This window comes from Spermophilus citellus, assembly GCF_964194105.1.
Source record: "Spermophilus citellus genome assembly, chromosome: 17".
Classification (NCBI taxonomy): Eukaryota; Metazoa; Chordata; class Mammalia; order Rodentia; family Sciuridae; genus Spermophilus; species Spermophilus citellus.
This window is the reverse complement of record NC_138199.1, coordinates 40972648-40996788: the sequence shown is the minus strand read 5'-3', so window position 1 is coordinate 40996788 and position 24141 is coordinate 40972648. Positions and strand designations below refer to the sequence as shown.

At 39.3% G+C, this 24141-nt stretch overlaps 1 protein-coding gene across 3 annotated transcripts; it reads right to left on the bottom strand.

Moving 5' to 3' along the window:
* Positions 1 to 275: 275 nt before the first annotated feature.
* Positions 276 to 24133, bottom strand: TUBD1 (tubulin delta 1). 3 transcript variants are annotated; one of them, XM_081270447.1, is made up of 9 exons: positions 23776 to 24133; positions 22621 to 22837; positions 20369 to 20516; positions 19365 to 19581; positions 17590 to 17821; positions 13679 to 13843; positions 8022 to 8162; positions 4330 to 4513; positions 277 to 2554 (listed from the first exon to the last, which is right to left on the bottom strand). In XM_081270447.1, the coding sequence occupies exons 2-9, from the start codon at positions 22790 to 22792 to the stop codon at positions 2452 to 2454; spliced, it is 1362 nt and encodes a 453-aa protein (XP_081126573.1). In that variant the 5' UTR covers positions 22793 to 22837; positions 23776 to 24133; the 3' UTR covers positions 277 to 2451. The 3 variants fall into 3 exon arrangements, with proteins under 3 accessions (XP_081126574.1, XP_081126575.1, XP_081126573.1); XM_081270448.1 differs by lacking the exon at positions 13679 to 13843 and having other exon boundaries at positions 276 to 2554; XM_081270449.1 differs by lacking the exon at positions 23776 to 24133 and having other exon boundaries at positions 276 to 2554; positions 22621 to 22801.
* Positions 24134 to 24141: the final 8 nt, after the last annotated feature.

The following is a 24141-nucleotide window of genomic DNA, read 5'->3' as shown; positions in this document are numbered from 1 at the left end:
TCAGCACCACATACCAACAAAGATGTTGTGTCCGCTGAAAACTAAAAAATAAATATTAAAAAAATTCTCTCTCTCTCTCTCTCTTAAAAAAAAAAAAAAGAATCTGACCCAATGGTCTCATGTCCAGAAAGTTTAAGAAAAGCAAACAAGCTAGATGTAGAGGTTGATACAGGAGGACTGCAAGTTCGAGGTCACCCTGGACCCTGTCTCAAAAAAATAAATAAATAAATAAGGTTGGGGTGTAACTCATTGGTAAAGTTCAAACCCCTGTATGAAAAAGAAAAGTACACATTCAACTGTTTATTTTTGTATTCAAGCATGATAAACATTTATTGCCAAAACCTTGGCGTTTATTTATTTTGGTACAGATTGAACCTAGGGACTCATGCACATTGGGCAAGTGCTTTATAACCGAGCTACATCCCTAACCCTAACTTTTTTATTTTATTTTATTGTACAAGGGATTGAACCCAAGGGTGCTTAACCACTGAGCCATATCCCCAGCCCTTTTTTATATTTTTTATTTTGAGACAGGGTCTCACTAAGTTGCTCAGGGTCTTGCTAGATTGTTGAGGCTGGCTTTGAACCTTCAGTCCTCCTATCAACCTCCCAAACTGCTGGGATTAGAGGCGTGCACCACCGTGCCTGCAAAATTTGGGAGTTTGAGACAGAATTTCTTTTTTTTTTTTTTTTTTTTAAGAGAGAGTGAGAGAGGAGAGAGAGAATTTTTTTTTTTGAGAGAGAGAATTTTTAATATTTATTTTTTAGTTCTTGGCAGACACAACATCTTTGTTGGTATGTGGTGCTGAGGATCGAACCCGGGCCGCACGCATGCCAGGCGAGCGCACTACCGCTTGAGCCACATCCCCAGCCCCAAGAGACAGAATTTCACTATGTTGCCCAGGCTAGTCTAAAGTCATGGGCTCAAGTGCTCCTTCTGCCTCAGCCTCCAGAGCACTGGGACTACAGGCCTGCACCACCACACTCCACTCATCCTGATATTTATTTTCAATTTTTTAATTAATTTATTTATTTTTGGCTCAGGGGATTTAACACAAGCCCACTTTACCACTGAGCTACATCCCCAACCCTTTTTACTTTTTGAGACAAGGTCTCTCTAAATTGCTGAGACTCGCCTCCAATTTGTGATCCTCCTGCCTCAGCCTCGAGAGTCGCTGGGATTACAGGCATGCACCATCAAGCCTGGCCTATTTATTCTTAAATAGCTACTTAAAGTAGAAAAAAAATCTTAGTCTGTTATGAAATATTCAAAAGAGAGGATCACACTATAGAATATGACAACATCTCCCTCTTGTGGTTCAAAGCGTTAATTTCAAAGATGAATGTAAGTACAGAATTGCTTTTTTTTTTTTTTTTTGCTACTGGGGATTGAACCCAGGGGTGCTTACCCTCTGAGCCACATCCCCAGCTCTAAATTGCTAAGGCTGGCTTTGAACTTGTGATCTTCCTGCCTCAGCCTCCCTAGTCACTGGGATTATAAGTGTGTGCCATTGCACCCAGTTATCCCCAGTCCTTTTTATTTTTTATTTTGAGACAGGGTATCACTAAGGGTATCACTAAGTTGCTGAGGGTCTTCCTAAATTGCCAAGTCTGGCCTCAAACTTACAATCTTCTTGTCTCACCCTCCCGAGTCACTGGGATTACAGGCATGCACCACTATACCTGGCTCAGAACTGTAAATTCTTAGTTTACAATTGTGCTGTAAATGTTTAGCTCATGTTTATTGAATCTTTTTTGGAGTAAAGAAGGACAATAGAATATTCCTTTTTCATAGATACTTTCAGAGTTCCAACATCTCAGCAGAATGTTTACAAAGTTCTTTTAAATTGGGCACAATGGCATGTGCCTGCAGTCCTAGCTGCTTGGGAGGCTGAGGCAGCAGGATGCCATGGGCCTAGTAGTTCAGCCTCATAGAGCAGCGTGGGCAACATGGCAAGACTCTGTCTCAACAAAACAAAAGTTCTCTATAGAGAACTTGAATTACTAAGTAGATGATTTCATTGAGAACTTGTTATTCCCCATTTAAAAATTTTCTGTGGTATGATGATGCACTCCCGTAATCCCAGCAACTCCAGAGGCTGAGGCAGGAGGATTCCAAGTTCAAGGATAGCTCTGGGCAACTTAGTGAGGCCCTAAGCAACTTGTCTCAAAATAAAAAATTAAAAAAGCTGAGGATATAGCTCAGTGGTTAAGTACCCCTGGGTTAAATCCACAGGTCCAAAAAAAGAAAGAAAAAGGTCTGGGGATATAGTTCAGTGGTAGAACACCCTGGGTTCAATCCCTATTACCAAAAAAAAATTTTTTTCTTCATTTCTGTGGGTATGACATGTGAATGGAATCAGCATTTTATCTTGTTAGTTTAATAGATCAAACTTTAAAAACTGTAGTATTGAAAATATTTCAGTCCAAACATTCCTAAGGTTTTCAAAATCAGATGTTAGAGTAACTCGAAACAACTTGTTCTAACAACGTGAAACTGTCCAAAAAGTCCTCTTCTTCGATTCCAAATTTTGTATACTGATGAACGTAGGCTCTAGTGAAAAAAAAAAGAAGTTGACAAATAAAAAACTTCAGGCAAACGAAATCAAACAATATACAAACAATAAATAGACCACTTCTACCTCATGAATATTCAAAAATCACAGAATCTCTTAGAAATCTTATATTTGATTGTTCACTCCAAAGATTTGTGAACTTCCACCTTGTCAAGTTTCTGACCTTTTACCGTCCAACAGAATGAGAAGAAGAGGCACACAAGGGCTGGGAGCCCTGACACACACCTGTACTCCCAGCTGCTCAGAAGCAGGATGGCAAAGTCAAGGCCAAAGGCCAACCACAGCAATTTAGGGAGGCCCTCAGCAACTTGGTGAGTCTCTGTCTCAAACTGAAAAATAAAAAGGGCTGGGAATGTAACTCAGTGATTAACCACCCCTGGGTTTATCCCCAGTACAAAGAGGGGATCGGGGAGAGAGAGAGAAAGAAGAGAAAGACAGGGAGGGAGAGAGAGAGGCACAAAGGAAAAAGAAGCATATTCAGGTTTGGACATCTACCCAGCACACTCTATGGGAGACGACTGACTAGGTTCAATATGAACTCTAAAAAGTGTCTGAGAAATTTCATTTAAGGCTTGAAGTTAGAAACACATCAATCCGATTTTAGGACTGTAGTGAAGCCTCCCAAAGTGCTTTTAAGAGAACATTTAATTTGAACTTATACTAGGGTGTCTTCTCAGTCTCTCCTCAATATTCTAAGATAGAGTCATGTCCAGAAAAAGACTATCAAGGGCAGACATTAGTTGACATAATACTGGCTGCTGCCTCTAATTAAGAGTCAATGAAAGAATGAGGCCAGAAGAGGACAGAACGTTCACATCAGAAGAGTGAGGGCTTATGGAATGGCCACGTGCAGGATGACCAGGCCCTTGGGAATCCTGGCTAATCAATCCTAGCTAATCCTAGCTAATCAGGCAAACGAAATCAAACAATATACAAACAATAAATAGACCACTTCTAACTCATGAATATGAATATGTTCAGTCATTTGAGGAATTTTACTTTGACAGTAAGTAATTGTCAATTGGTAGAGGTCAAGAACCTGCTAGAACATTCTTTAGTGTCAAGCAGAGTTGAACTTCCCATATACATTATTGAGGAAAATCTGAATCTCTTTTACTCTCATGAGTATCTTTTTTGGGGGGCAGGGGGTGCGGTTGGGGTACCAGGGATTGAACTCTGGGGCACTCGATCACTGAGCCACATCCCCAGCCCTTTTTTTTTGTATTTTATTTAGAGACAGGGTCTCACTGAGTTTCTTAGACCTCACCATTGCTGAGGCTGGCTTTGAACTAATGATCCTCCTGCCTTAGCCTCCCAAGCCACTGGGATTATAGGCATGTGGCACTGCACCCGGCTACTCTCCCAAGGGTCTTATATTTAAAAACTATCTTATCATCCCTGCCTTATGGTGGAATTTCTACTTTAATTTCATTTCTACTCTAATTTCATTTGGCTTAGAAAGTACCCATTTAGTCAACAATAACAATATCAATATAATGATAATAGTGTAGAGCAATTATTGAGCATTTACTAGTGGGACAGTGTTCCAGGTGTTTTACATGACTATCTCATTTAGTCCTCACCAGAGTTTCTCAGTTAAAACCCACAGTGCAGATGAGCCACAGAAGTTACATGCCCAGGGCTTCCCACCCATAAAGTAGCATCTGGGTTTATTCCAGATCCTTCACAGATCATGCTCTAACACTGTTATGTGCCTAACTTGAGAAGGTCTATAGATTTCTTTCTTACTTACTTTGAAGCAAACATATTCCACGCTTTGCCCACAATCATATCAAGAGGCTTTACTAAGAACTGGCTATTGCTGACGAGCGCTGCAGACTTCTCATATCTGTTAAAGGCTCGCTGGGTTTTCCACACATTGAAGGCAATGTCAGGCTGTAACCAGGAAGTGTAGAGAGCTGGATCTTTAAATCCCTCTAGAGTAAAAAAAAAAAAAAAAAAAATGACATAAGCTATTTTTTACAGCCTAGATTATTAATTGTAAAAATAAACGAATAAACATTTTCTCGGGGCTGGGGATGTGGCTCAAGCGGTAGCGCGCTCGCCTGGCATGCGTGTGGCCCGGGTTTGATCCTCAGCACCACATACAAAGATGTTGTGTCCGCCGAGAACTAAGAAAAAATAAATATTAAAATTCTCTCTCTCCATTTCCATGCAATTTCCCTTAAAAAAAATTTTTTCTCATCCATTTCATCAGAAATTTCCTTTTGTTTATTAATTTTTTACTCTATTATTTGCTGGGGGGTGAGGTTATTTATTCATTTTTTGCAGTGCTAGGGATTTAAACTGGGGCCTGGCACATGCTAGGCAAGTGTTCTACCACTAATAGGGCTAATACCCCAGCCCCACTTTGCCTCATAAATGTAGCTTTATATGGCTTTTGGATAAATGATCTACATTCATTGTTCCAAAAATAAGTAGTAATAATTCACACCATTCAGAAAAGTAATAAAAAGAAAATTTAAAAATCACCAGGACAGAGTTAGGGATATAGTTCAGTTGGTAGAGTGCTTATCTCACATGCATAAGGCCCTGGGTTCAATCCCCAGCACCACCAAAAAAAAAAAAAAAAAGAAGAAGAAGAAGAAGAAATTCACCAGGACAGCTGAAATGTCCCCACTCAGAGATAATGGCTATGAACCTTTTGTGGACCCCCCTGTGTGCTCAGTTTTACACACAGGAGCATCCATATTCTGTATTTTCTTCATTGATGTGTTGTGAATTTGTTTGCATATCAAGGATCACTTATGTTTAAAGGCTTCTTAGATGAACATGCCAACATTTTAGAAATTTCCTAGTATTGGCCATTTAGAAAATTCCCATTTTGTAAAAAAATGTTACACTGAACATCTCTTGTGCATTTGTGTCATTTTCTATGGCTAAATTTTTAGAAATCAAATTATTTTAGGCATAGTTTTAAATTTTTTTTTTAAAATCTAAAATGAAAACTATTGCCGGGTATAGTGGTGCACGCCTGTAATCCCAGCAGTTTGGGAGGCTGAGGCAGAGGCTTACAATCAAAGCCAGCCTCAGCAACAGCTAGGCACTAAGCAACCCAGTGAGACCCTGTCTCTAAATAAAATGTAAAAAAAGGCTATGGATGTGGCTCCGTGGTCAAGTGCCCCCGGGTACCAAAAAAAAAAACACAAAGACTATGAAGTGGGTATATCATCCAATTGACTTGAAATGATCCTTTATATATTATGAGTTCTTTGTTTAAGTGGCAAATATTATTTGGGTGTGGTGGCGCACACCTGTGATCCCAGCAGCTAAGGATTCTGAGGCGGAAGGATTGCAAGTTAGAAAAGACCTAAGCAATTTAGTGAGACCCTGGCTCAAAAAAATAAAAAGAGCCGTGGCTGTGGCTCAGTGGTTAAGTGGATAACCACTTAAGTGGTTCAATCATTGGTACCAAAAAAGAAAAAAAAAAAAGCAAATATTACAAGGACAAATTGTTTTCTTCCCTTTCTTTCTTCTTTTTTTGCAGTACTGGGAATTGAACGCAGGGGCACCTTACCACTGAACAACATCTTCAGGCCTTCTTATTTTTATATTGAGACAGGGTCTTGCTAAATTGCTGAGGCTCACTGGGAGCCTGTGATCATCTTACCTCAGCCTCATGGGACTACAGGCATGCACCATCACACCCAGCTTGCATGGGTTTTTTTTTTTTTTTTTGTATGTAATAAGAAATAGCAGGTTTGACACTGCTGCAGTTTTTATTATAAGGATAAAATAAATCTAGAAATCAGTCACAGATAAAATCTAATAAGAGTACTGCTCTTTCAATTTCTAGAAAAAACTGCAACAAAGAGCTAGTCAAACCCTTGCTGGGCAGTGGCATGCATTTATAATCCCAGTGATTCAGGAGGCCAAGGCAGGAGGATCACAAGTTCAAGTTCAGCAACTTAGTGAGACCCTGTCTCAAAATAAAAGGGCTAGGGATGTAGCTCAGTGGTAAAGTGCCCGTGGGTTCAATCCCCAGTATTGGGGGAAAGAAAGTTTGTCATAGAGATCATTGATTGTCCAACGATTCCTATTTTCCCCTTCTTCCCTAGTAGCAGGACTCTCAGTTTTTTTTCCCAGTGCTCAGGTTGAACCCAGTGCCTATACATGCTAGGCAGATACTTAAACCACAGAGGTACACCCCCAGTCCTTTAACCTCTCAATTTATTTTTCTTTCTTTTCTTTTTCCTGACTTCCTCTCTCCTTCTCCTCCCTCCCTCCTTCCCTCCCTTTCTCTCTCTTTTTTTCTACTAGGGACTGAACCCACATCCCCAGTCCTTTTTTAAAAAATTTGAAACAGGGTCTCACTAAATTACTTAGGGCCTTGCTAAATTGTAGAGTTTAGTTTCAAACTTGCAATCCTCCTGCCTCAGCCTCCTGAATTGCTGGAGACCCCCAAATTTTAACTCTTCTCATAGCCACCTTTACAGTTAGGTGTGGCACATAACTCAATCCCAGACAATGAAACAGAAATGGAAGGGTGATGTGCAACTTTCAGAGTGGGGAGGAATGTCTTTTTTTGCTCATTCCTATGTGATTTTGTGTGTGTATGGTGCTGGGGATTGAATCCAGGTCTTCATGCATGCTGGGCAAGCACTCTGGCACTGAGTTACTCTGCCAGCCCATTCCTATGTTATCTGATGGCCAAAGCTCTGGCAGGTGTCATGACTATGCATGTGGAGCCCCAAGGGAAGGACGGCAGAACAACCAGGTGTTTGGAAGAAAAGAATTAAACTGAAAGATGATATATCATGGGCTCTGTAATGTTGTGAACAATCAATAAAAAAAAAATAGCTAAAAAAAAAAAAAAGAACTAAACTTTTATCTTGTTTTAACCACTTCTATTTTGGTGTCCAGTAATATACAAACTGTTACAACAGTTCCAGTTTGATGTTAAAACACAGTTATTACTTTCTTTTCTTTTTCCATATTTTTTCAACTTTTTTTTTTAGTTGTAGATGGATACAATATCTTTGTTTTATTTATTTATTTTTGTATGTAGTGCTGAGAATTGAACCCAGTGCCTCACACATGTGAGGCAAGCACTCAACCACTGAAATATAACCCCAGCCCTCCATATTTTTATTGGAGATTTTTTTCATTTTTTTTATTATTTTTCCCCTCCATTTTTTTTTCTTTTTTTCCATAGTTTTTACCGTATGTGTCTTTCTCTAAGAATAAATATACAAGTGGGATTGTTTTTTTTTTCTTGTTGGTACCTGGGGTACTTTACCACTGATTCACATCCCCAACTTTTTATTTTTTGAGACAGTGACACTGGCCTCCAACTTGGAATCCTCCTGCCTCAGCTTCCTGAGTTGCTGGGATTACAGGCATGCATACCCAGTGGGACTTCTTTTTCAACCACTTGCAGGATGTGAATTGTACACCTTAATTTTCACCTTAACTTCTGCTTACCGAGATCTGCATTTTGTACCTCTTTCCCACGAAGGATGACCAAATTAGCAATGGAAGTGTTAAAATGCAGCTCCTTCTTGAGACTCATTTTCCCAATAGCTGGAAGTCCGGATATGGGAGGTCGTACCTGCCAATCAATCCCTACCGCAAGAAGGGGAAAAAATGTCTTGTGATATATATATTTTACATAAATTTTTATTAGCTATGTAAAAGTTGATTTTTTTCTTTCTTTCTTTTCTTTTTTTTTTTTTGGTACCAGAAATTTAACTCAGGGAAACTTAATCACTGAGCCACCTCCCCAGCCCTGTTTTGTATTTTATTTAGAGACAGGATCTCACTGAGTTGCTTAGTCCCTTGCTTTTGCTGAGGCTGACTTTGAACTTGCAATCCTCCTGTCTCAGTCTCCTGAGCTGCTAGAATTTCAGGCATGTGCCACAGAGCCTAGCTTTGTGTTTTTCCTTTAGAATTTAAAAATTCTCATCTGGTTGAATTATTCAAACTGCTGAGTCCTAAAAAAAAAAAAAAAGGCTGAAATATTCATCATTGAAAATCAGGCATGGTGGTATATGCCTGTAATTCCAGAGACTTCTGAGGCTGAGGCAGGAGGATCACAAGTTGGAGGCCAGCCTTAGCCATTTAGGGCGACCCTCAGTAACTTATGAGACGCCAGTCTCAAAATAGAAAGTAAAAAGGGCTGGAGATATAGCTCTGTGCTAAAGTGTCCCTGGGTTTTAGGTCCAATCCCCAGTAGCAATTAAAAAAAAAAAAAGGCCAATCTTTAGAGGAATCTGATAACATAGGAACAGTTATAAAACTAGATCCTACAACCTGACCTGTGCCATAAATATATTTATTCATATACATATTCATATATTTAAAAAAAGAAAAGATTCAGGGGCCAGGAGTGTAGCTCAGTAGTAGAGTACTTACTTAGCATGTGTGAGGCCTTGGGTTCAATCCCACAACCACAAAACAATAACAAAAAACACATTTATATGTTCAAACTCTATCTATAATTGTGAAAAACTGTTGACACCCTAAAGTCCCACATGGGAAAATGACTAAGCAAACTGTGGTTTATTGACTTAAGACAGCTTGGAGCAGAATGTCTCAAACTACCCTAAGGAACATTGTGTTCCTTGAGATACTAACAGGTATTGCTAGAAAAACAAGTATTGTGGCCAAAAACTTCGGGAAGTGCTACTTTAAGATGTGGACTTTTTATTTATCTTCAAACTTCTGGCACTATAATCTAAAAATCTATATGCTAATACAAGCAAATGTAGAGAAAATCCACTTTCATAGTATTTAAACCTGTTATCTTACTTTGCAATATAATATATGCTACTAAAATAATACATAGTGATTTCTAGTTAAACAGGAAATACTGAACATATACCAGTTTACTGCCCCTCTCTTTTCAAATTCCACAAAATGGAATATATATATATATATATATTTTTTTTTTTCTTTTAATTTTGTTTTCAGTGCTAGAGATCAAACACAGGGCCTCCCACATGTTAGGCGTGTGCTCTACCACTAAGCAACATCCCTGACCCAATAGGGACTTTCTTTAAATGCATAAATAAGAGGGGAAAAAAAAGAATAAGAAGAGAGAAGATAACATCAACAAGATTTTGGAAGCAGGGTCAGCAGATGAACCACTGGCTACTGAATGTAAGCAACTAGGAAAGCCAGAACTTCTGCCCATGCACTGTTGGGGTCCTAGAAGCAGGCTAGGCATTTCTAAAAGTGGACCAACAAGAGGATTAGTTAAAAATGTATATGAGAAGCAGTAATAGTCCTTGCTCCTTCCTACTTCTTGCAGCAGAAGGAGTACCTTCCTCTATCCTAGGTTTCTGCTCTGAAAAGTTTAAAGCAGAGGCCTTAGCCTCAGTGACTCCGGGCACAGCCATGCTGTGAACCTTACCAAAAACGGGGTCTCTAAGGGGAAGCTCTTCTGAACCAGTATTGAAGAGACTGGCAGCCAGGTTTAGTGGTTCACACCTAGGACCGCATGCACAGCTAAGCACATGCTCTATCACTGAGCTACAGCCCCAGCCCCTCCCATATTATTTTGATTTCTAATCCTGTCTTATACTCTCTAAAAGCCTTTAGACGGTTCTCTCTGTCCCAGACATTCTGAAATTACTCGGTATAGGTCCTTCATCCATCTCAGAAGAATGCAGGACTCTTGAGGACAGGGATTTTTTCTTTTTCTATTTTTTTGTAATACTTCTTTCACAAAGTTACATCCCAGTTCTTTTTTACTCTTTTAAATTTTTAAAAAATTTTGAGACAGGGCCTTGCTGAGTTGCTGAGCTTGGCCTTGAACTTACCATCCTTTTGCCTCAACCTCCTGAACAGCTGGGATTACAGGTGAGCACCACTACAACTTCTCACTGCACAGATTCCTGGTTTCTTCTTCTCCAGGTACTGGGGATTCAACTCAGGCACACTTTACCACTGAGCCAGCTCCCACTACTTCCTATTTTGTATTTTAAAATAGGGTCTCTCTAAATTGCTAAGGCTAGACTCAAACTTGGGATCTACTTGCCTAAGCCTCCCAAGGCTCTGAGATGACAATCATGTGCCACTATGTACAGTACTACACAGATGAACCTAGGGCGCTTAACCATTGAGCCACATCCCCATACATTTTTTAAAAAAATTATATTTTTAGTTGTTGATGGACCTTTATTTTATTCATTTATTTATATGCAGTGCTGAGAATTGAAACCAGTGCCTCACACATGCTAGGCAGGCACTCTACCACTGAGCCACAACCCCAGCCCGCCCAAGTCCCCCCCTTTATTTGTATTTTATTTAGAGACAGAGTCTCACTGAGTTGCTTAGGGCCTTGCTAAGTTGCTGAGGATGGCTTTGACCTTGTGATCCTGCTTCCTCAGCCTCCTGGGCTGCTGGGAGTACTATACAGGTTCTTGATTGCATTCATTAGTCTTGTTCATATAGTACCTCTCTTGGTGTATCAAAATTGACTTGAAGCTGGGTGCCATGGTGCATGCCTGTAATCCCAACGGCTCCAGAGGCTGAGACAGGAAGACTGTGAGTTCAAAGCCAGCCTTAGCAATTTAGTGAGGCCCTAAGCAACTCAGTGAGACCCTATCTCTAAATAAAATACCAAAAAAAAAAAAAAAAAAGCAGGGGGGTCTGGGGATGTGGCTCAGTGGTTAAGTGTTCCTAGGTTCAATCCTAGTACAGAAAAAAAAAGGATTAAGTTGGATGTGGTAGTGCAGGCCTGTAATCTCAGTAACTCAGGAGGCTGAAGCAGGAGGATTACAAATTTGAGGCCATCCTCAGCAACTAAGTGAGGCCCTCAGGAATTTAGGGAGAACCTGTCTCAAAAAAACTAAAAGTGCTGGATATGTAGCTCAGTGGCAAAGCACCCCTGAGTTCATCCCCAGTACCAAAAACAAACAAAAACCCCTTTGTCTCCAAAATACTGAGTGAAAATGATTCATAACCTCAGAGCCTATGCCTGGTCAAATGGAAGGCTGAATAATGACATTTATAGCCTCAAATTCTTTACCTTCCCAGTACTCTTTTTTAGGAAGCTCCTAGAGGGTATGGTCTACCAACATGAGGGAATAAACCAAGAAAGAGGAGGATCTGAAATCCAATAAGCTGGGGCTATAATATAGTATGAGGCAAATGGAGACACCTGCTGGCTGCTTATCAAGCCTGTAGAGCAACCAATCCCAACTGAAAGAGGAGGAGGGCTTTCCAGAGACACATCCCCAAGCAGACAGTGAAAGTAAACTGTTCCCTGAGGGCTTAAACATGTTGAGAAGGATTCATTTTTTTGTAGATGGACACAATACCTTTATTTTGTTTATTTACCCTTTTTTTTAATGTGGTGCTGGAGATCAAACCCAGTGCCTGGCAAGCGCTCTCCTACTTAGCCCCAGCCCCAGCCCAAGAAGGGAATCATTTTTATGGAAAAGTGTCAGGTAGATGGTGATAAGTACAGTGAATACTGACCAAATAAATAAAATTATTAACAACTCTAAAAGGAAAAAATAAATTCTACATGAAATGTTAGGAAGATGGGCTGGGGATGTGGCTCAAGCAGGTAGCGCGCTTGCCTGGCATGCGTGCGGCCCGGGTTCGATCCTCAGCACCACATACAAATAAAGATGTTGTCCCCTGAAAACTAAAAAAAAATAAATTAAAAAAAAATGTTAGGAAGACAATGGTGAATATCTAAAACAAGAAAATAAGACAAAAAAGGGTAGAAGCAAGATATTTAAAAAATCTGGGAACAGATTTCAGAAGAAACAGCTAAAGACAAAGTAGTTTCATCTGAGCAAGGAGCAGTTGTAGGACAGGGGACTACTGTTCTTGATATTATAAATTCATACTGAAAAATTACTTCACTTTAAAAAATTGATATGTAATTTACATACACTGCAATGTATACCTGTAGGTATATGTTTAGTTGTGATTTTTTTGTTTGTTTATTTTTCCTGGTGTTAGAATTTGCACCAGGGACACTTTAACCATTGAGCTATGTCCCCAGCCCTTTTTATTTTATTTATTTATTTTTTTTTAAAGAGAGAGTGAGAGAGGAGAGAGAGAGAGAGAGAGAATTTTTAATATTTATTTTTTTTAGTTCTTGGCAGACACAACATCTTTGTTGGTATGTGGTGCTGAGGATCGAACCCGGGCCGCACGCATGCCAGGCGAGCGCACTACCACTTGAGCCACATCCCCAGCCCCCGTTTTTATTTTTTATTTTGTAACAGGGTCTCACTAAATTGTGGAGGCTGGCCTTGAACTTTACAATCCTCCTGCCTCAGCTTCCTGAGTCACTGGGGTTACATGCATGTGCCAGTGCACCCAGCTTAAGTGCACAAACTCTTAAAAAAATGATTTTTTTGTTTGTTTGTGGTATTGGGGTATCCAGGACCTTGTGCGTGCGTGCATGTATACAAAGCACGCATTCTACCACTAAACTACCTTCTAGTCCTTAAATGAGTTTTAACTACTTGATTTGAAAACTATATTCAAGGCTGAGGTTGTTGTTCAGTGGTAGAACACTCTACTTGCCTGCCACATGTGAGACCCTGGGTTCAATCCTCAGCACCACATAAAAATAAATAAATAAATAAAATAAAGGTATTCTGTCTGGCTACAACTAAAAAATAGTTAAAAAAAAAAAAAGAAAACTATATTCATATATTGCTTTAATTAAAAGAAAATAAAAATTTGAAAAAAACATATGGCACTCATCCGAAATGTTCTTTGGTAATGTCAAAACGGTGAAATGATTAAATTTTCTTGTAGGCCTTGGTGGCTCATGCCAGTTTCTGCAACTTAGCGAGACCCTGTCTCAAAAAAAGAAGAAAAAGAAGACTTCATGTGGGTCTGGGTATGGAGCTTAGTGGAGAGCACATGCCTAGCATGCACCACGCCTTGGGGTTAGTCCCCAGCACAGGAGGACAGAGCTGGGAGGTGGGAAAGAAATGAAAAAGCAGCAGCAGCCTTCCTGTGATGTCCTGGTGAGTTTCTGCAGTAGCCTCCCTGGCAAGATGAAGGAATGTTTATATCAACTGGCCCAGCCCAGTTTATACTCAGAGCTCTAGGACAGGCACTTTTCTTAGCTTGTGGACTGTGTATTTTAAAAAACCCTTTACCTTCTTCCATTTTCGCATTAGAAATGAGCATCTGTCTCAAATGTTTGAGGAGGCCAATCCAAGTAAACGTGCTATATGCCAGTGAATTCTCAGACATTTGAGGAATGTTACGAATACCCAGCATCTTGAATTCAGGATGGGGAACTAAATCCTCCATTAAGTCTCCTATAAAGAAAAAATTAAAAAAAAAGATTTGAAGTAAATTTTTTTAAATTCTAGACTGTTGACATTGACCTATATACAATCATGATTTGTTTTTCTGGGTCAAATGCTTTCTTAAAGGCCAGAATTGGTTAAACTTTAAAATAATAAAAATTCAGAGAAAATGTCTAATACAGACCACATCTCTGGTTCATTTTGGCATCCATTTTAGCACAGGTGAGAAAATACAGTTTGCCAAAAAGGAAACAAGAATTCAGAAGCCAAGTAACTGAAAAATGTGAATGAATATTTAGCTAGATCCCAGGAAAACAAAGAAAGCATGAGGGCTAATATACTTTTCTTGTCTTTCTGTGTTCACTAAATATTTTGTTAGAAAATTTTCAAGATTTAAAATTAAAAAAAAAAATTTTAGTTGTAGATGAACATGATACCTTTATTTCTTTATTTTTATGTGGTGCTGAGGATTGAACCCATTGCCTCACATGTGCTAGGCAAGCGCTCCACCACTGAGCCACAACCCCATCCCTCTAGTTCTTCTATTTATCTGGTTAAATGATAATCAAAATTAGGCAGGTGCAGGGTGCAGTGGCACATGCCTGTAATCCCAGCAACTCAGGATGCTGAGGCAGGAGGATTGTGAGTTCAAAGCCAGCCTCAGCAAAAGCGAGGTACTAAGCAACTGAGTGAGAACCTGTCTCTAAATAAAATACAAAATAGGGCTGGAGGTCTGGCTCAGTGGTTAAGTGCCCCTGAGTTCAATCCCCAGTATCTCCCATCCCTGCCACCTCCCAAAATCAGGCAGGCTAGGGATGTAGCTCAGTGTTAGAGCCGTGCTCAACTGTTTGGAGAGAAAGGAAGGAAACAAATATGAGTGGCTGTGGGTGGGTGGGGGAGTAGAGGTGTGCTGGAGTTTGATCCCCAGCACTGGAATTAAAAAAAATTAAAAAAAAAAAAAAAGAAAGAAAAGAAAAGAGAAAGAAAATACCTGCTAACATGAAACCCTACTTGGAAAGAAGACAAAATGAATAAATTCCTTGAGACAGAAATGTGCCTATTTTTACAAACTTATATTTGTAATGAAATTGAATTAAGGAGAAAGGCTAATTTGTTTTACATTGACAGTTGTTTTATTTATTTATAGAAAATACCTATAGCAGAGAGAGAAGAATGTATTGCTATAATATAAAATGTAAATTTTATGACATTTTGAGTGAATACTCATGTCCTATGTCCTAGTGAAAGAAAATTTTTGACACAAACATCTACAAAATGCTGCAAAAATGGGTTTACACTAGTGGACTTTCCTCTAAACATAAGAATCTTTTTCTATAAAACACCTAGAGTCAAAGTCTAGGGTAAAAGTAACACACAGAGCTGGAATTGTGGCTCAGCGGTAGAGTGCTTGCCTAGCACGTGCGGGGCCCTGGGTTCGATCCTCACCACCACGTAAAAAGAAATAAAATAAAGGTATTGTGTTTAACTACAATTAAAAAATAAATATTTAAATAAATAAATAAAAATAAAGATAATATGTCCATCTACAACTAAAAAAAAAAAAAGTAACACAGTCACCAAATAACACATGGATTTTTTTTCTTTGGCAGTCCTGGGAATTAAGCCCAGAGCCTTCTACTTACAAGGCAATCACTCCTGCACTGAGCCACATCCCCAGTCCTCCTCTCCAGCTTTCTTGTTCAACTGCTGTCACCTTACCCATTTTTGGACCTCACTGAGAGCCTAATCCACCAACCTCTTCCCTTCTCAAATCATCAGACTTCTTCTTTCTGGCAAACTCCCAGTCTTGGATCAGTCCCTCTCCTCACATTCTCAGTCAGAGCACAACTGAAGAAAATCAGACCACATGGCAGATTGGGCCCCCCTTGAGTTCTTAATCCTCAAACATAACACCAATTTATGACTTAGGTCCATGCTACTTATGAACTTCAGATACATATACTCCCTACCCAACAAGTATTTTCTTGAGTGTTTACTATTCGCCACAAACTGTTCAAGCACTGAGACAGAGTGGTAAACAAACTAAACAAAAATTCTTACTTTATAGACAGTACTTTCCTATGTTCATATATGACCAATGTAATTGGTCATATTTACATGATCAATGTAATTCCACATGATGTACAACCAGAATGGGAAGATGTACACACACACACACACACACACACACACACACACACACACACTCTCTCTCTCTCTCTCTCTCTCTCTCTATATATATATATATATATATATATAAATAAAATTAATCTCATATAAAATTCATTTTATAATTTATGTATAAAATATGTCAAAGTACAGTCTACTTTCATGTGTAACTAAAAAGAACAAATAAAAAAGTTTTTTAAAAGTCCTGATTTTAGCGCGACTCAGTGGCCCATGCCTGTGGTCCCAGCTACTCCGGAGGCTGAGGCAAGATGAAAACTTAAGACCAGGAGTTCAAGGTCAGCCTCAACAACATGGGACAAGATAGTCTCAAAACAAAAAAGGAAAAGAAAATTTTAAAAAAGAAAATACACATGCTAAATTTTAAGAAGCAGAAGGCAAGTAAAAAACTGGGACTGGCAAGAATACAGCTCAGTGTGAGGCCTTGGGTTTCATCTGCAGCTCAAATAAAGAAAAGAAAGAGAGGAAAGAAAACTGGGACATACAACTTTTGGAGAGATCAGAAATGGAGGTAGGGCTGGGGATGTGGCTCAAGCGGTAGCGTGCTCGCCTGGCATGTGTGCGGCCTGGGTTCGATCCTCAGCACCACATACAAACAAAGATGTTGTGTCCGTCGAAAACTAAAAAATAAATATTAAAATTCTCTCTCTCTCTCTCAAAAAAAAAAAAAGAAATGGAGGTAGAGATAACAGAGACAATTACATTTAGATGATCTGAATTGATAAGGTACCACTTGAAGAAGAACTGAAGAAGAAAGAATGGTGGGAAATGTAAAAATGGTCAGAAAATACAAGAGTAATTAGGAAGGAAGAAGAAGAAAGAGAGTGAAGTCCTCAAGCTGACAGGTGCAGGAAGGAAGGTCAAGAAGGGAGCTGTCAAGTATAAAATGCTGCCAGAAACTCAGGCTAAACAGGTCTGCTGAATTGGGGGAATAGGCAGCTATAGTGGTACAAGAGACAGAAAGAGAGAAGGCCAGTGGCAAGAAATTAAAAAGGGAAATATATCATCTAGAAACCCAAAGAAAACCCAAGAATGAAAGAAAATGTTTGCAAATCAATATATTAGATAAGGGACTTATATCCAGACTATATAAAGAATACACAGCTAGGTGAGGTGGTGCATGCCCATAATTCCAGTTACTCGGGAGGCCCATGCAGCAGGGGGATCACAAGTTCAAGGCCAGCCTCAGAAACATAGTGAGACCATGTCTTGAAAATAAAATATAAATAGGAATAGAGTGTTTGTCTTGCACGCACAAGGCCCTGGGTTTGATTCCCAGAACCACCTCCCAAAACAATAACAAAAAAAAAAAAAGAAAGAAGAAAAAGAAGAAAGGATCTTGAATGATTCAGTTAGTGTATAGTATCTACCACTCTTGAGAAATTTAGCAACTTCTCGAGAATTTCAGTACAGCAGTTCAGAGATAAAAGCAGGCCTGAGAGAAGGTTTTTGAGATGAGGGAGATTTGAGTGTATCTTCAGGTGGAGGAGAGGAGACAGTAAAAAAATAACTTTGAGGGTTTCAGAGTAGGAGTCTTTCATACAAATAGCACACAGAGGGATAAATACCTAGTGGGTTTCTTCTGTAGTGAAAAGCGCCTTCTTCAGAATAAGTAGGCTGAAACACACTTCCCAGCTGATGTGCAAGGACTTGATTTATATCACTAAAGGATATCTGCTTGATATTCAAGAGCTTTGCACAGATCTTATGGACAGCATCGTTCTCGTGAACAAGGAGGGCATCTGAAGATCGGTACAGGTGAGAAAGAGTCATAATGGAGTTGTAGTTCTGAACAATAACCTGAGGAGGAAAAGGTCAGAAACAAGAAAGACAGGAGAGAATAGTAGTTAAGAGCAGAGATTCAAAGGGTAACAAGTCTAGGTTCACATCCTGGCTCTGTGATTTTCTAGCTGCATGACTTCGGGCAAGTTTGTAATGTCCGTATGCCTCAGTTTTCTCATTTGAAAAATGGGGATAATAATTACACTAGAATCGGGGCTGGGGCTATAGCTCAGCGGTAGAGTGCTTGCCTAGCACATGTGAGGCCCTGGGTTCAATCCTCAGAACCACATACAAATGAATAAATAGAATAAAGGTATTTAAAAAAAAAGATTTATTTTTATTTATTTTTTAATTTTTTTAAGAGAGAGTGAGAGAGGGGGGAGAGAGAGAGAGAGAGAGAGAGAATTTTTAATATTTATTTTTTAGCTCTCGGTGGACACAACATCCTTGTTGGTATGTGGTGCTGAGGATCGAACCCGGGTCGCACGCATGCCAGGCGAGCGCACTACCGCTTGAGCCACATCCCCAGCCCCAGATTTAGTTTTAAAAAAAAATAAAAATAAAATAATTACACTAGCATCCTAGAGTTCTAAAGATTAATGATATAATGCGAGTAAAGCACTTAGAATCATGCCTTGTACACAGTAAGGGCATGACAAATATGAGCTACTACTATTATGCCTCCTTCCTACATCATTTCCTAGAATGACTTATCTTACTACTAGGCTGATCACAGGAAATTGGCCTGCATAGAAAATTTCCTCCCAATGGAAAGAAATTATTTGAGCTAGGCATGGTGGCACATACCTACAAATGCAGCAGTTCGGGAGGCTGAGGCAGGAGGATCTCGAGTTCAAAGCCAGCCTCAACAATTTAGCGAGGTGCTAAACAACTCAGTGAGACCCTGTCTCTAATAAAATACAAATTAGGGCTGGGGATATAGCTCAGTAGTCAAGTATCCCTGAGTTCAATCACCGGTATTAAAAATATATATATATTTGAAGGCTGGCAATGGCCCCAACATGTGATCAAGGCCCCTGCTTTATATACAATAGCCAGAGGGATTATTTCATAAATGGGTTTCTCAGAGAAGAAGCACAGTCATCTTTGGAATTTTGTTCATTCAGTGCTTGGGACTGAACCCAGAGCCTTGTGCATGCTAAGCACATGCTCTACAACTAAGCTATATCCCCAGTCTTCATCTTTGGAAGTTACAAAAATAAGAAACACTCAATTGTATGGAAATGTTTAAGCAAAGTTACAGGAATTGTTCATAAAAGTACCGTATTGTTTAATCACTCATGATGTTGTAACTTAATGTTTTCTTTTTTTTTTTTTAATATTTTTTCGTTCTCAATGGACCTTTATTTTTTATCTATTTATATGTGGTGCTGAGAATTGAACCCAGTGCCTCACACATGGTAGGCAAGTGCTCTACCACTGAGCCACCACCCCAGTCCCTTAACATTTTCAAAGAAAGGGTGAGAGCCATCTTTTACTCACATTCATTTTAATTACAAAGAATAGAAAACATAAACTTTTCCATTAATTATGTTCATACCTCACCAGTTCCATAGGGCCATATAATCTGATTCATTCTTAAAGAGTTTGAGTACTGATCTTGTAAATCCTGTGTAATGAAGGCTCCCAGCCCAGATCCTGTGCCCCCAGCTATACTCATTATGATGAAAAAACCACTCAAGGAGTCACATTTCTCCACTTCCTTCTGGATTAGGTTCATGATAGATTCTTCATGCCTAGGTCCATGTACAGAGTAACTGCAATAGCAAAAGAAACAAACACAAACACTTTTCAATTTAAATAGAGATGCAATGCAGAACAAAGAAGTCTTTTCAAAGCTTTGAAAGTGAAGTAACTCTCATGAAAGGTTCAGGTCCCTGACGGACAAAATCTAAAATACACTAGTCAAATACATTTAACAGGTGATTATGACTATTAGCAGAGTGCATTTACAGGATCCTGAAAGTTCTCATTTATAGGCCATTCATTGAGGTAGAGCTTTCAATTACCAGGTAGTTTATGGTAGAACATAATATTATATATATATAACAACAGGCCTAAAGCAATGGTTCTCAAACTCTGCTGCACATTGGGAGTTATGGGAGCTTTGAACATCTCAATACTTGAGCTTCACCCAAAACCAATGAAACCATAATCTCTAGAAGTGAGCCCTATATAGCAGGATTTTCCCAAGACCCCCAGGAAATTCTAATGTAAACTGCAGTAAAGTTTGGAACTACTGCCTTGTAGTGTTCTCTAGAACTAATATTCCTGCCAAATAAGGATATTGCATTGACAAGTTAGTTTGCAGCAGGTCAGTGATGATGGAAAACCCTGCTATAAAAGATCTTTGGTTTCATCCGTACTTGTATCTGAGGCAGAGAGAGAATGAAAATTTCTTCTCAGTGAAGTCAAATTCTCAATTTTAAAACAACAATTTCAAGATTGTGTGCTCCACATATTAACTGTGCAGTTGTAACTACAGGGTCCATCAACTAACTATTAGCTGTAACCAAACTAAAAATCATGAGGAATTATTCTTACCCATATGCCCAGTTGTTTCCAGAACCTTGTTTTTGACAGAAGCATGCATGCTGACCATATTTCCATCGGCCAGACTGAGAAGACTTTGTCAGAGTTTGATTGATAACCTTAGGTTCCATGTCAATAAGCACAGCCCGGGCAACTGGAACTAGACAGGGGAAAAAAATCAACAGAAAAAATATGTCTTATTTGGGTAATTTAAAAGCATAAACTTCTAGGTCATTGAGTTACATCTCCTGCCTTAGGTCCAGAGGGGGGAAAAATCAGAGATTGGGAAAAGAAAGATTTGTCAAAATGCATAGAAATACTGCAGCAACAGATAAATGTAGACGTTAAGCCCAGAGTTCTGCTAAGTGGGATGAATCAGTACGGGATAAAATGGTCATTTTAGCTGGGTGTAGTGGCACCTGCCTATAATCCCAGCTACTCAGGGGGTTGAGGCAGGATTGCAGGTTTGAGGATAGACCAAGCAACTTAGCTAGACTCTGTTTCAAAATAAGAAAAATGAAAGGGCAAGGATATGGTTCAGTAATACAGTGTTTGCCTAGAATGTGTGGCCCAGGGTTCTATCCCCAGTACTACATACACACAAAAAAAGCCACTTTGGTCAGGTCTGCAATACCTGTTGAATGCTTATAATGTGCTATCTACTGTACTGGGAATACAGAGATGAAGACAACATCAAACCAATCCTAGAAGGACTCCTGGGAGAGATGAAACACAACAACAACTTAATCAGAGTGCACCATATGACCCACAATGAATCCATGCCAAAGGAGCAGCATATTCAGAGGTACAAAATACCACTGGTGCAAGAGGCAGCTCAAAATTGTTAAAGCAGAGGATGGAGGAGGGGGCAGAAGTGAAGGACAGGAATGGAAAGCAGACAGGGATCAGATCTTGGAAATTCTTGTAGGCAATGCTACAAAGCTTGAATTTGATCTTTTAGACAATGATAAACCACCTAGCATTTTCAAGCAGGTGAGGAAAATTGGATGTCTTTTTTAATACAGCAGAGTGGAGGACAGATGAGATAGATAACAAAACTCTAGGCAAGGAAACCTAGAAGGAGTGTCTTGAAACACTCTAGGCAAGAGAGGAAAAGAGCCAGAACCAAGTCAATGACAGTGGAGATGAGAAGAGCAGAACAGCTTCCAGAGGTATATGGGAGGCAAAATTAGCAGATTTTGGTAAGTGTAAGTTTTAAAGGCAAGATAATGAATGCCATGGGTATGGAGATGTTGCATTTGAGGTTAACATGGGAGATGCAACAGGAGATGTCCACTAATCAATCTACAGCTGGAAAGAGAGGCTGGGGTAGAGGTTTGAGAGTCAGTGGTATAAAAAATATAGCACATTATAGTGACTGAAATCACTCAGAAATATACCTGTGGGAGAAGAGGAGATTCTGAGGGAAAAAAAAAAAACTACTTCATAAGAAGAGTTCAGAGACTAAGAAGGAGGAATTTCAAAGAGGCAGTTTTGTAGTTAATGTTATCAAATCCAGTAGAAAAGTTAATTGAAGAAAAGAAAATCATGCAGCTGGGTGTGGTGGTGGTACAGGACTGTCAGTTCCAGCTACTCAGGAGGCTGATGCAGGAAGATTGCAAGGTTGAGGCCAGTGTCAGCCACTTAGCAAGACCCTGTCTCAAAAATAAGATTTACATAGAATGTAGCTCAGTGGTGGAGTATTTGCCTAGAATATTCAAGGCCCTGGGTTCAATCTCCAGTACCAAAATAAATAAATTAATAAAAATTTAAAAAAGAAAGAAGGAAAAGTAAAACAGTAATGAGGAAGTCATTGGAAACTCTTCTTTGAGCAGCTTCAGTGTGTTGTGGGGCAGAAGCAGGATTGTAGTTGGTTAAGCATGACTCTCCTTTGGAAATCTTGGTTGGAAATGCTAAGACATAAGAAGGAATAAGAAAGGTATAGTCAAGAGATAAGTTTTGTTTGATTTCATTTTTTATTTTTTTATGGTGTTGGGGACTGAACTCAAGGCCTCACATATGTTAGGTAAACTATTCACCTCAGCACTACATTCCAACCCATTTGGGTGGTTTCAGATTCATAAAGTCTAAGCATACTTACCTGCTGGAGGAAAGATGTCCTGGAGAGACAAAGGTTGCTAACACAGAAACAAAGCGCCAAAATCATAGTTATTCCCTAGTGAAACTGAAAGGGACCAGGTACAAACACCTTAAATTAAGCAATTTAAGTCAGAGTAAAGAAAAGGACTATGGACTACACATACCTCCATTTTCTTCCTCCCTGAAGAATCTTTCTTGGCAAGATGCTTGATATGCCTCATTTTCTTTTTTAGAGCAGAGTCCTTGGAAATCATGTGAGTCACTAAATAAAGTATCAAACACTTCAAAACCAATCTGGTTGCCACACTGACCAAGCTGCACTGTTACTATTGACATGCTGAGCCATGAACTAGTCCTGTTTCTTCAAAAAAAGTGAGCATCCTGTAACAGAAAAAACACAGAATCACTACATTATTAATAAGAAAAAGTGAGATGCCATGTGCATTAACTGTAAATCAATAAAAAGTAATTTTTAAAAATGCCTATATGTATATGGTATTATATGTGAAACAAAATAGGTCTATTGTCTAAAGAGCCATTCATTCAGGAAAGTTCTTCTCTTCTCTACTTAGTTTCAGGATTGGGGATTTTCTGTTCCCAAATGCATTCACACACAGCTTAATGGTTTCAAAAATCTGATTTGTAGTCACTTTTTTTCCTATGTATGCATTTAAAATAAAACAAAGCAAACAAATCAAAAGAAATGCGAATTGAAGGAATTAGTAACAAACACTTCACAACACAGGGACACTAGAAGTTGGCTCAACAATCGTAGTTCAATTAACGTTATTTTTCTCTGGCTCAACAATCGTAGTTCAATTAACGTTAATTTTCTCTGGTAAAATAAAAACTTAATCTCTTTCCACCAACCACCCTTCTGGCCTGGAAACTATAATTAACACTTTAAAGAAAGTCTTTGTGTTTAGCTCAAGTAATACAGCAAAAATGGAATTTGGAGAAAGAAGATCATATGATATAGTAAAGATCATTTAGAAATTGAACACAGGGGCTCTCTAACCACCTAGCTACATCCCCACCCCTTTTTATTTTTTGAGATAGGATTTCGATATATTGTCAAAGGTCTGCCTTAAATTTTTGATCCTTCTGCCTTCGCCTCCCCAGTCGCTGGATTAGAGGGTGCAACATCGAGCCCAGCTATATCTTCATTATTTTTAATGAAGACAATTTTGGTAAAGACTAATACCAAGTCCATGCAACACTGGAAATGAGCGGGCCTGGGGGGGTGGGAGGAGTTCTGAGCCAGCTCATGTACCCATAATTTCAAATCTTCAGAGTAAGTAATATTATTCTCATATTACCGATAAGAAAAACTGGTGCTCTGAAATGTTGTGTGACTTTCTCAAGGCCACCAAACTAGTAAGTGGCAAAGCCAAGATTCTCTCTTTTCCCACCGGCGGAGCTCCGGGCTACCGCCACTCACTGACAGCCCTCCACTCCGCCGCGGTTTCCGTCGAGTTCAAACTTCAGAGGATCAACCCTCTCACTATGCGCATGCTCCTTTCCGGAACTAAAAAGCCACAGAGAACGAAAGCATATGTTTCTTAAACGAAGAATTTTGCTGTATTCCCCGCCGTTTCTATTCAGAAAGGTTAATTACGCATGTTCGATTTCAATTTATCAACTTCAGATATGTTACGCATGCTCATTGTCCATCAAATTCTTTG

Bases quoted from the DNA above. Each gene is read 5' to 3' on its own strand.
- TUBD1 (XM_081270447.1), bottom strand. From the start codon at position 22,792: ATGTCAATAGTAACAGTGCAGCTTGGTCAGTGTGGCAACCAGATTGGT. The intron at 13,844-17,589 runs GTATTTATCCCT...TTTTCTTTATAG, and splicing joins CTACAGAAGAAACCCACTAG to GAGACTTAATGGAGGATTTA. The intron at 2,555-4,329 runs GTAAGTAAGAAA...TTTTTTCACTAG, and splicing joins TGGAATATGTTTGCTTCAAA to AGCCTACGTTCATCAGTATA.